At 48.8% G+C, this 12,690-nt stretch overlaps 1 protein-coding gene across 5 annotated transcripts in view; it reads left to right on the top strand.

The window, feature by feature from the left end:
• The window catches only part of LOC142564547 (uncharacterized), a 39,452-nt gene that overhangs the window by 18,070 nt on the left and 8,692 nt on the right, over positions 1-12,690 (top strand). For all 5 annotated transcript variants that reach the window (XM_075675576.1, XM_075675573.1, XM_075675574.1 and 2 more), the window contains 2 exons: positions 1,615-1,671; positions 1,773-1,835. In XM_075675576.1, the coding sequence (XP_075531691.1) occupies positions 1,615-1,671; positions 1,773-1,835 (120 nt within the window). The remainder of the gene's footprint in view (positions 1-1,614; positions 1,672-1,772; positions 1,836-12,690) is intronic.

The raw sequence follows: 12,690 nt of genomic DNA, 5'->3' as shown, positions 1-12,690 counted from the left end.
CTACATACACTTTGCCACATGACAAGAGAATTTTATAAACCTTTTTGCGCTAAACAAAGTATTCATGGATTCGCACCAACTAGCCCGCCAACGCATTGTGCTACATATATCCACACGGCTTCAAACTACTATTAGCACATACAACTGCATACTTACGCCATCATAACCAAACCAAAAAACTTGGACGTGTTCAGCTAGATGCAAGTTTTATTTACCTGCCAACAAAAGTAACCCGTAAAGGACATCTTTTCCTAGGCGCGTCACAGGTTGAAAAATAGCTCGTGTAAAGTTCATTTAAGGACAGTTTGAACTTCGCGTCACGCCTTCGCACACCAGGACCACTTTTTACGTCGCACGAACTGCCGTACTGTTCTTGAGCTTCAAGTTCAAACTTTATTTTTTACAGCAAAATTGAGGTTGACTACAGGGATAAGAGCTGTTCTATGGAAGCTGGACTGGGTCCCGGAGAACCCTCCACTGTCAGCATTAGTCGAGACCTTCATAGATAGATACGAAATAGGAGGTTGTACTTACAATGAACAGGTGGTGTACAAACAAATTAACATGTAAAATTCACTAAATATTCGTCCTAGCAACCAGAGCTAAAACCATCATTGTAGCCTAGTCGCTTTAAATGAAGGGAATATAACATGTAAATTAACGCTAGCAAATTGAAATTGCAATAACTACCCCGCAGCTCACAAGTGGATGTGTTCAAATGTCCATTTCTTGTTCTAAGAGTAGACGAATAAAATGGTCACGTCTAGGAACATTATATGGATGCTGACTGCTTCAGACCCTCTGTAAATAAACCTCAAGCTGTGCGCAACGTTTGCTAACGACTTCTTACTTAAATTAGGGCGCATCAAATCATCATGTTCTTGTGGTGAACCCGATGAGGTGATCTTACATTTTCTGTTAACCTCTCCTTTTTATGATCAGCGGAGACAAGAACGGTTCAAGTTTAGAGCAGCGGCGAATGATGTGCTATATATATATATATATATATATATATATATATATATAAGGACGGCAGTACGTTCCGCGCGCGGAATTTCTTTCTTGCGTTCGACCTAGCCTCTAATACTGACAGTGTTAATAGCGTGTTCATTGGGACCTATTCATAAATCTAAATGTGTTCCAGCTTTCGAGGCACAGCAAAAAAACCTTACTTGTTAGTCAGTCCTCTGTTCTGTGGTCCTATTGATGGGCCTTCTGTGACGCTGTTTAAATCTGCCGTTTACTGCGCATGCCTTTGAAGTTCAATTTCTTTCTCAACGTTGTACATAGTTGCAACGTTACTCTCTCCATTATTTGTTTCTTTTTCGGCTTTTCCGTGTGTATAAGAATTTCTTTCAAGCAATTTTAATCAGTAATGGCACCTTAATCCCCGTAGAAGTGAGGTGGAGGGGCAAGAAGCACATGATTCCAACATCACCACCTAATCGCCAAGTGAAATGTAACCTAATCTTTGGTTTATATTAGGGACCTCTGTCCTCAGACGTAGTTGTATGATTTTCATTGCTTAGGAATCCGTACGCGCTCGCGATAATTCAAGCAAATGCCAACATCAATAAATAAACTTAACACTCTTTCTTTTTCTTTCTCTCTTAGAGCCGCGTCTACCCTAACAGGAATGAGCATCCTGTGTCTTCAACCGAATCCTCCGAGGTGAGTAGTTTTCCATTGCTATTTACTTGCTGATACTACGTTTTAGTGTTAATCTTCTACGTGTTACCTCTCTCGCTTTTGTTTCTTTTTAAACTTCGTAGCTCGCTCGTCTGCTGCAAGAGGCTCTCTCGAAGATATCCCATTTGGAAAACGAAGTAACAGAGGTGAGAATAACGCTACGCGATCTCTGAAACGTTGTTATAGCCAGAAGAGAAAGAAAATGAAAGAAAAGTCAGGGAGGCCAACAAGACGCACTTCCCGTTTACTACGCTACGCAGGAAAAAGAGGGTTAGGAGATCAAAAAAAAGAAAGAAAGCGAAAGGAGACAATCAGGGCGTCGCTTCGTCCTGTGGTGCTCAAAGAAACTATACGGTCTCTCTTTGAGAAAGAAGTGCAACAAGCACAGAAAAAACAATATGCTGATCCCACGCACTGTGGCAATCGATGCAAGCGAAGCTTCTTGTGCTCTTCGCGTTGATCGAATGTGAGTGGCGATGATGTTAAGGGCAAATTTTTAATTTCTTCAACGCTTAGACAAACACGAGAGTGGTGACTCGATGCTAAATGTTAACTTGCGCGCACCAGCTGCTGTTTGTCTGCATTGTAGCTTGAGGCGCTGTTCTGCGCTGTACTTCGTAACCTCTGAGAGGGTTGAGCATTGTCATTGTCTCAGATGGCACATCGCGTCGTGGCAGAAGTATGAGAGAGAGAGAGAGAGGAAAGGGGAAAGGCAGGGAGGTTAACCAGAGAAAAAGATCCGGTTGGCTACCCTACAATGGGGAGAGAGGGGAGGGGGAGGTAAAGTGGTAACAAAGTAGAGATAAGGAAAGGAAGGAGCGTAGACACACAATCACAATCGGTCACTGGCACCGAATACTGTCATCGCACAGCACAGTGACACTTGCCGCACTATCAACATCTGTTCAGGCTACAGCCGCCTGTCCAATTCTGTCGCCCTCGAAAACCGCAACAGTGCCCTCGTCGCCCTCTGCTGCGATGGCTTGTGATGGCGGTATTTTAAAATAAGTTCCTCTGTGAGAGGTCTTTGGTCAAAGCGCGCTATCGCGGTTGCGAGTGATTGTCTCTGCAAATTATATCGAGGACAGTCACAAAGAAGGTGTTGAAAAGTCTCCTCGTTACCGCAGTCCTCACACGTGGCGTCGTCGGCCCATCCAATTCGGTAAGCGAAAGACTTGGTGAAAGCCACCCCTAGCCATAGTCGACAAAGCAGGGTAGCTTCGCGACGGCAGAGTCCAGCTGGAATACAAAGGCGTAGAGGGTAGTCAAGATTGTGGAGTCGGTAGTCGTGAAAACTTCCAGCGTTCCACAAGGAGAACGTGATGTCACGGCTGATCATTCGAAGTTTTCGACCGGCATCTGTCCTTGATAACGGTATCGGCTCCTCTTCGTCCCCTTGAAGAGCCGACCGAGCAGCGTGGTCAGCGTGTTCGTTCCCTATGACTCCGCAGTGACTTGGAAGCCACTGAAATGTCACGTGGTCTCCTTTCTCAGTTAAGGTATGAATGAGTTCTCTAATCTCAAATACCAGTTGTTCGTTTGGTCCGCGCCGCAGGGCCGATAGCAAAGATTGCAGTGCAGCCTTCGAGTCACTGAATATTGACCATCTTCGAGGTTGCTCTTGGCTGACGAGACGAAGTGCAGCGCGAAGGGCTGCAAGTTCCGCGGCCATCGGTGTCGTTGGGTGACATGTCTTGAAACTGATGGTGGTGGCTTTCGCTGGGAAGACCACGGCTCCAGAGGAACACTGGAGAGTTGCCGATCCATCAGTATAAATATGTACGTGTTCGGCGTACCTCTCGTGCAAAAGGAGCAGAGTTAGTTGTTTAAGAGCAGGTGATGACAGCTCAGATTTTTTCCTGATTCCTGGTACGGTGAGGTGCACTGCGGGTCGAGCCAAACACCATGGAGGAATCGATGGCTTATTTGCGGGGGTGAAGCCTGACGGGAGGCAGGTGTAATACTCCGAAATCGTAGTACAAAATGCTGCCTGCGGCCTTTCTGACGGTAGTGTTGCCAGATGATGGGAACAGGCACGGGCAACGTGCCTAATGTGCGCTCTCAACACTTCTACCGCAATGTGTGTTTGTATAGGTTGGTCCCGAGCAATCGCAATAGTCGCTGCTATCGATGTGCATTTTGGAAAACGAAGACGAACCCTGAGAGCCCGAGCTTGAATAGCCTGTAGAGCACGAAGATTTGTCTGGCAGGTGTTGGTCAGTATGGGCAAAGTGTATCTCAAGAAGCCCAGAAAAAGAGCCCTGTACAATTCCAACGTTGCATGCACTGACATTCCCCAAGTCTTTCCTCCCAGAAACTTGAAAAGTTGGGAGATTGCTGTCAGACGCTTTTTCAAGTAGGTCACGTGCGGGCTCCATGAGAGATGTCTATCAATGATTATGCCAAGAAATTTGTGAGTCTTCTCATAAGAAATTATCTGGCCATTCATTGATATGGCGTAGGGTGTCATTGGTTTGCGAGTGAACGCCATCAGTGCACATTTGTCTGACGAGATTTCAAGACCTTGGTTGCGGAGGTATATAGCTATTAGAGTAGCAGCTTTTTGAAGTCTTGCACGTATCTGAGGACGTGTCACACCTGAGGTCCATATACATATGTCGTCGGCGTACATTGATATCTTGATCACTGCTGGCAGATGATCAACGAGACCAATGAGTGTGAGGTTGTATAGGGTAGGGCTTAGTACACCACCTTGAGGAACACCTCGGTACGTGTAGTGTAGTGCGGTTTTACCATCACCGGTACAGACAAAGAACGATCTCATAAAAAGGTAATGAGAGATCGATTGGAAAACTCGACCACCTAGACCAACCATCTCAAGAGCATCGAGGATAGCCTCGTGAGATACGTTATCGTATGCCCCCTTGACAGCCAAGAACAAAGCTGCACATAATCTTTTGCGTGACTTTTGAAGCTGGAGGTACGTAGCGAGATCAACAACACTGTCTACTGAAGAGCGATCTCGACGAAAACCAGCCATGCAATTCGGTAACATGTTGTAGTGCTCCAGGTACCACTGCAAGCGGGCAAGGATCATCTTTTCTATTATCTTTCCCAAACAGCTGGCCAGCGCTATTGGGCGGTATGAGGTGGGTTCAAGTGGGCACTTGCCTTGCTTCAGGAGAGGGACCAAGCGGCTTATCTTCCATTCTTCGGGAACCATGCCATCCTGCCAAGATAAGTTGTAGAGATGTAACAGTTCTCTCCGTGCGCCATCACTCAGGTTGTTCAAGGCGCGGTAGGATATTCCATCTGGTCCCGCGGATGAAGAACGCCTGCATAGAGCAAGAGCCGCTTCTAGTTCCTCCGTTATGAAAGGAAGATCCATGCGGCCGTCACGTGAAGCAGGGATGCGACTGGGGGCTCCTAAGCCTGGACCGGTTGCTTGGCCAGCGATCCCTGCACAAAAGTCTTCTGCAACATCAGCCTCTAGCCGCCCCTGGAAGAGCGCCAGCGCTTTGAATGGGAAGCGTTGTTCAGGGAAGGAACGTAGACCACGTATGGTTCTCCAGATGTGGGAAAGTGGCTTTCGGGGGTCTAGTGACTGGCAAAATCTTGCCCAACGTCGAGATGCCAATTTATCCATGCGACGTTGAAGTTTCTTTTGTAGTCGTCTGGCTGTCCTAAGGTCTTCGATGGATTTTGTACGCCGGTAACGCCGCTCCGCACGGCGACGGAGTGCACGAAGTCGTTCCAACTCTATATCCAATTCCGTGTGCTTCGACGAAACCGTGACCGTGCGCGCGGCGTGTAGCATTGCAGACTTGATTGCTTCCTCTAATCGAGAGGACAAGCCCTCTCGACAAGCATCCTCCATGGTGGAAGTAAAAATGGAAGAAGTATGAAATTTGAATTGTATGTGGGGCTGTACATACCAAAAGCACAATCGGATTATGAAGCACGCCGTAGTAACGGAATCCAGATTAATTTTGACACCGAGAGGTTCTTTAACGTGTCCCGAAATCTAAGTGCACGTGCGTTTTCTACTGCGCCTCCGTCGAAATGCGCCTGCCTGGTCGGGGTCAAACCCGCTACCTCGAGCAATGCCATAGCCTCAAAGCTACCCCGGCGGCCACAGAAGTGTTGATTTGACGTGTGACCGCTTCCGTAGTGTTGCTTAGACCCGACCCTACGGTGCGCTTGTATGCGGCTCTGCTCCTGCAAGCCCTGCGTAAGTTGTCCGCTTGACAAATTTGCATAGTGCTTATTTTTCAGAAATATGAGAAACGTACCGTACCGTACCTTGAAATTGATTCCTCCCGCTTGCCCTCAACAGCTGTCGTGTCTATAGAAGTGGCGTTTCCTTGCCTTCTCAAGTCACCTGCCTCCTCCCCTCTTTGCATGGGAACTGTGAGCGAAGAGTGGCGATGCCGTTATTGATTCGTTTAGCGAATGTGGTGGTTCTACCCATCGCCTGCCTCCTCTCTCCCTCCTCTCTACTATTCTATCTAGCTTACCTCTTGATTTGAAGGTTAGTAGGAAGGTAAGCGCTGCAATTTCTGCATTGTTTTTGAGGGGTGTCACGGATATTTACACCTCTCAAGAGGCTAATGTGGCGATGCCCAGGGAGCTCTGGAGGACACTTTGCACACTCGACACGGTGCAAAGGTCCAAACGAGTTTCCCGCGTCGCCTTTCTCAGCCGTGCTCCTGTGATGTATACACATCCTCTGAACCATCCCCGACGCGGTTTCAATGCCAGTCTCAGTTACCCTATTCAAACAGCGTACTGGAATACGTTGCCCATATCTTACGGCTCATTTTGAAGCCTTGCCAACGCATATCACTTTCCAGCACTTGCGAAGGAATTTTCGCTAGGGCATTAATCCACGCGTGCAGTTTAATTCGACAGAACATTGGCCATAATTCCTCCTGCATCACCATTTCGACGTCACCAGGATGATGGTAGCTTCATTTGATCTCGGTAGCGTTCACAGCTCTCCCCAAAAGCGTCAAAAAATCTGCTTTGTTCGTGCAACATTACACTTATGAAACTACTTATCGCTTGCCCACGCAATCTCCTGCGAAAGGTGTATCATCACCCATAACGTGACCCTTATTTCCGAAAGATCTAAGCAAGCTATACGTTATTTAGTCTACCGAGGTCCACGGAGAAACCAACTGCGAAGGGGTGTGATCGCATGAAAATAAAAAAGCGACAGTTAACTAATTCTGACGCTTCTAACTAGGCCGCGAACGTAAGAATTTTGTCACAAATGGCACTTAGGATGGGCCCCTTCCTGCAAAATATAAACCCAGGAAGGAAGGAAAAAGTGGAGAAGGAAGGCAGGGAGGTTAACCAGTGTAGCGTAACCGGTTTGCTACCCTACACATGGGAGCGGGATGGGGGGATGAAAGATGGGAGGAGGAGAGAGAGAGAGAGAGCACATAACACAGCAAACACATCGTCAGTTACAGTCCGTCACTCTTGCGCGGTACGCGACATCACTGTCACAGCCGCTTGTCCAAGCCCGTATCCTTCATAAACCGAAGTAGTCCCTGCGTCGCCTTCAGCTGCGATGTCTTCTGTCGGCGATATGTGAAAATGGTTGCAACTGACAATGGTCTATTGTCCAGGTGCGCTAGAACGGACGCAATGGACTGTCTCTGAACATTATATTCAGGACAGTCGCACAGAATGTGTTCCAGCGTCTCCTCGCAAAGACAGGCATTGCAGAGAGCGTTGTCGGCCATACCAATGCGAAACGAGTAGGATTTCGTGAAGGCCACCCCTAGCCATAAGCGATAAAGCAGGGTGGCCTCACTTCGGCGGAGTCCAGTTGGCATACACAGATGCATCAATGAGGGCAGGTCGTGTTGATGATTGCTGCGGTTGGTCTGGCTGCTTGGTGTGCACCATAGAGAGAGCGTGATCTCCCGAGCAAGCACTTGAAGGCTTCTGGCTGCGTCGGACGTGAAAGTGGTATGGCCTCTTCCTGTGTGTCTTCAAGAGCTGTCCGAGCGGCTTTATCGGCGTCTTCATTTCCTATGACGCCGCAGTGACTTGGCAGCCACTGAAACGTCACGTGATGTCCTTTCTCATGTGATATATGAAGGAGGCATCTAATATCGAGCACGAGCTGTTCGAATGGCCCGCGACGCAGAGCTGATAGCATAGATTGTAGGGCTGCCTTTGAGTCACTGAAAATTGACCATTGTCGAGGTGGTTCCCGATTGACGAAACAAAGTGCAGCGCGAAGAGCAGCTAGTTCCGCAGATGTAGATGTCGTTGGGTGGTCAGTCCTAAAGCTGATGGTAATACCTCTTGCTGGGACGACCACAGCACCGGACGAATACTGGATGTTTGTGGAACCATCTGTATAAATATGTTCACTGTTCGCGTACCTCTCGTGCAGATGAAGCAGAGACAGTTGTTTCAGCACAGGCGACGACAAATCAGACTTTTTCCCGATTCCTGGTACACTGAGATAGACTGTGGGGCTGTCAAGGCACCAAGGGGGTATCGAGGTTTTAGATGCAGCGGTGAAGCCCGAGGGAAGTTTGTCGTTGTACTTGACGATAGCTTTAGAGAATGATGCTTGGTGCCTGTCTGAAGGTAGTGTTGCAAGGTAGTGATAGGGGGCACGTGCAAAATGTCTGATATGCGTTCTCAGCGCTTCCACCGTGATGTGAGTTTGCATTGGATGGTCCCGAGCAATCGCAATAGTTGCCTCAGTTGACGTGCATCTGGGCAAACCAAGACAAACTCTGAGTGCTTGAGCTTGTGCTGCCTGCAGAACACGAATATTTGTCTTGCAGGTGTTGTTCAGTACAGGTAGACTGTATCTTAAAAAACCGAGGGAGAGAGCTCTGTAGAGTCTCAGCATTGCGTCTACTGACATCCCCCACGTCTTTTCTGTCAAGTATTTAAACAACTGGGAGGTTGCTGTCAGGCGCCGTTTCATGTAGGCCACGTGCGGGCTCCAACTGAGGTCTCGGTCGATAATTACGCCAAGAAATCTGTGGGTTCTGACGTAGGAAATGGGCCGCCCATTGATTGAGATGACATAAGGCGTCATTGGTTTGCGAGTAAATGCCACTAGGGCGCATTTTTCTGGCGATATGTTCAGACCTCGTTCACACAAGTAGCTCGCTGTCAAAGTAGCCGCTCTTTGAAGCCGTGCACGTATATGAAGACGTGTGACTGCCGAAGTCCAGACACAGATGTCATCTGCGTATATTGAAATTTTGGTGGTAGTTGGCAAGTGTTCAGCAAGCCCAATAAGAGCGAGGTTGAATAGCGTCGGGCTGAGAGCACCGCCTTGAGGAACGCCCCTACTGGTATAGTGTCGCGTAGTTGGGCCATCGTCAGTTAGCACATAGAATGATCTTGCAGAAAGGTAACTTGCAATCCACAAAAATACTCGACCACCTAGGCCAACCGTCACAAGAGCGTCGAGAATCGCCTCATGTAATACGTTATCGTATGCCCATTTCAAATCCAAGAATAAAGCTGCAGATAAACGTTTACGGGACCTTTCGTGCTGGACATATGAAACGAGATCAACTACATTGTCGATGGAAGAGCGGTCACGGCGGAAACCAGCCATGGAATTCGGATAAATCTTGTATTATTCAAGGTACCATTCCAGGCGGCCAAGGATCATTCGTTCCATTATCTTTCCTACACAGCTGGCCAACGCAATTGGGCGGTAAGAGGTGAGCTCTAGCGGGGATTTGTCCTGCTTCAAGATTGGCACCAGGCGGCTCACTTTCCATTCGTCAGGAACATTTCCCTCCTGCCATGAGGTGTTGTAGAGACTCAATAGTGCTATCCGTGCGGATTCTCCGAGATAGCACAAGGCTCGGTATGATATACCATCTGGGCCCGGAGATGATGAGCGCCTGCAGAGAGCTAGTGCCGCCTCGAGCTCCTCCATTGAAAAAGGAAGGTCCATGCGGATATCACGGGAATGGGGGACGTCATCTCGGGCTGGAGGGTCTGGACGTGTCGCTTGGTCTGCCATCCGCGCACAAAAGTCTTCTGCGACATCGATGTCTTGCCGCCCTTGGAAAAGCGCGAGCGCCTTGAATGGAAAACGCTGTTCCGGAAGGCAATGCAGACCTTGCACCGTTTTCCAAATGTGAGACAGCGGCTTGCGGGGGTCGAGCGTCTGGCAAAACGTTGCCCAACGTTCAGACACTAATCTATCCTTTCGACGCTGAATCTTCTTTTGTATCCTCCTGGCTGTCCTAAGGGCATGGATTGATTTAGTACGCCGATATCGACGTTCCGCCCGGCGACGAAGTGCGCGAAGTCGCTCTAATTCTATGTCGAAGTCGTTTCGCGTGTAAGAGGCCGTCAGCATGCGAGTGGCGTTTCGCATCGTATTTTTAATTGTTTGTTCTAACCCAGAGGGTAGGCCCTCACTGCAGGCATCTTCCATATCAGATTTGAAGTTGGCCCATTGAATCGTCCGAATGGTATTCCGTGGGCCAGATCTAGACGACAAGCCTTTGATGTTCAGATAGGTGGGAATGTGATCACTCCCATGTGTCTCAATATCTGGAAACCACTTCACACATCTGGCGAGAGAGTTGGAGACGAAAGCAAGGTCGAGGCAGCTGCCGTATGTCACGCCTCGAAGAAAGGTGGGGCTACCATCGTTCAAGAGAGTAAGGCCATAGTTGTAGGCGATGCTTGATAATCTTCGTCCTCTTGCATTTGTCTTTGTACTTCCCCATGCTGGATGGTGTGCATTGAAATCTCCTATGATGACCCATGGGGCGGGGCAAACACTCAAAATACCCGCTAATCTTATAGTGTCGAAATTGCTGGAAGGCGATATATACACGCCTATGAGAGTAAACAAGAGTTTCTTCTTTTTAACTGTGATGCAAATATACTGATTGTCTCGTGGGGCGCAATTGGTTGCAAAACATAGGTGAGTTCACGTCGAACAAAAACGATGATCTTGCTGCATGCACTATTTGTTGATGACATGAAACATTCGGACCCTGACAGTCTGATTGGTTTCGACAAGTTGGGCTCACAAATGACGATGAGTGGAAACACATTGGTGTACACATACTGACGGAAATCTGAAATTCGGGATTTTAGCCCTCTGGTGTTCCACTGCATGACGGACGCTGCCTTGACTTCTTTTCGGAAGGATGGGGTATGGGTAGCCATCTTTCTAGTTGAGGGATTCAAGCACTGGGCTTAAGGCGTCCAGTACTTTAAGTGCGCTTCGAGCAGACGGTGTCCCCATCTCAACTAAAATCGTTCGGATGGCCTCCATGAGGGAACGTAGCACCGAGATGACTTGACCATCTCGTTTAGGCGAATCATCAATGGCCGGAGAAGGCTCCGGTGGGGCCGTGACCTGCTGAGATTCCTTAGCAAGGGAGCGGCTCGGTAGCGTAGGCCATTCCTCTCCAGAAAGAGTCTTATCTGATTCCCTCGTGGAAGTGGTGGGCCCTTTCGCGGCGCGAGGAAGTGGTACCGTAGTGGAGCGGGTACTATCGCTTCGCGCATGCGCCTTCTTTGAAGACGTACGAAGGTGTCGACGTCGACGCCGACGCCGGACTACTTCGGCTGCCTCCCTGTGGGCCGAATTGTCTCTGGCCATTTGCTTCAGAACCGCGCGCTCCCTCTTGATACGGGGACAGTCTTTCGACGAGGCTACGTGAGGGCCGCTACAGTTGGCGCACTTCAGAACTGTGGCACCACAGGTCTCTTCCGCATGAGGTTCAGCGCAACGGGGACACAGTAGCGAGTTGGGACACACGCCCTTGACGTGCCCTAGCCTGAAACACTGATGGCATTGAAGCGGCTTCTGGATGAATGGTCGAACCGGATGTCGAAAATGTCCGACTTTAACGTAGGATGGTATGCAATCTCCCTTGAAAATTACTTTTACGCAGCGCGTATTCCCAAGACGGCGCACTTGCGTGATGATCGTGCCTTCGTGTGCCGGCTTGATGAGGCTAGGTAAATCATCATTGGGAATGGCAATATCAATGTCGTAAATTACACCAGCTATCGATGTGTCGTCGATCGGGATGAAGGGGCGCATTTTGATTCCGCCTAGCTCTGTGATTTCTTGAAGTGTTCCAAGCGCACTCGCGTTGTACACGTCTATGGCGAGTATATTGTTGCGTGGGTTTATTCTGATGTCTTTAATTTGATCCGGCACCGCACGTTCCAGAAAAATGGATAGGGCTTGCCTGTTCAGCAACCGTAGGTTGCTTGATGGTTCTTCCGGCATAAAGATGATGACGTGTGGCCAGCGCGCAGGCCTTGACTTCATAGTCGTAGTGCTCGCAGGAGTTGACGGCGCTGTGTTGGCGATCTTTCGCTTCGCCCTCTTACTCCGGACGGGTATGAAGCCGTCGTCGGATGAGCCGTCTTCCGACATAGAGTACAGCTCGGTGTCCTCGGTGTCGCTGGTGGAGCCAACTCGCTTCCTTGCGGTTGACAGCCGTGATGACTTCTGGCCAGGTGGGCCTCTGGCATGCTCCGCGTCCATGGCCGCAAGACGGGGAGGTGAGGCACCTCGAAAGGCGAAGATTTCACCAAAAATTAAGAGAACACAGAAACAAGCGTTCTGACAAGAAGACACTTCGTCGTCTTCCATATAAACCCAGAGTAACCTACAGTTGCGTAGGGTCATTGGGAAGTGTAGATAGCGGCCGTGGAACACTTTCTAACACTTGATTACATTTTTTTTACAAAAACTATTTATTACACAGGCATAAAACTTCCCGGAGAAGTTTGCCATTCGAGCACAAGCTAAACTCAGTGCCTCCGATTAGACCTGTTCACGACGCTCGAGAGCAGTTGAATACGTAATTTATTGACAAGGCCCCATTTAACCCACTCAGTTTCAACTTTGTACACCTCACCCGTTACCTGCCCTGGTAGTCATGAGACATGAAGAAGCCAACTCGTTTACTTTACCGAGGGGACCGGGCAAGCGTCCCACCACGCATAGAAAACTAGGGGGTCAACAATTCTTTGTAATGCTCCTATACTTAC

Source organism: Dermacentor variabilis, chromosome 11 (genome assembly GCF_050947875.1).
Source record: "Dermacentor variabilis isolate Ectoservices chromosome 11, ASM5094787v1, whole genome shotgun sequence".
In the NCBI taxonomy this organism is placed as follows: Eukaryota; Metazoa; Arthropoda; class Arachnida; order Ixodida; family Ixodidae; genus Dermacentor; species Dermacentor variabilis.
This window is presented reverse-complemented; position numbering and strand designations above follow the sequence as displayed.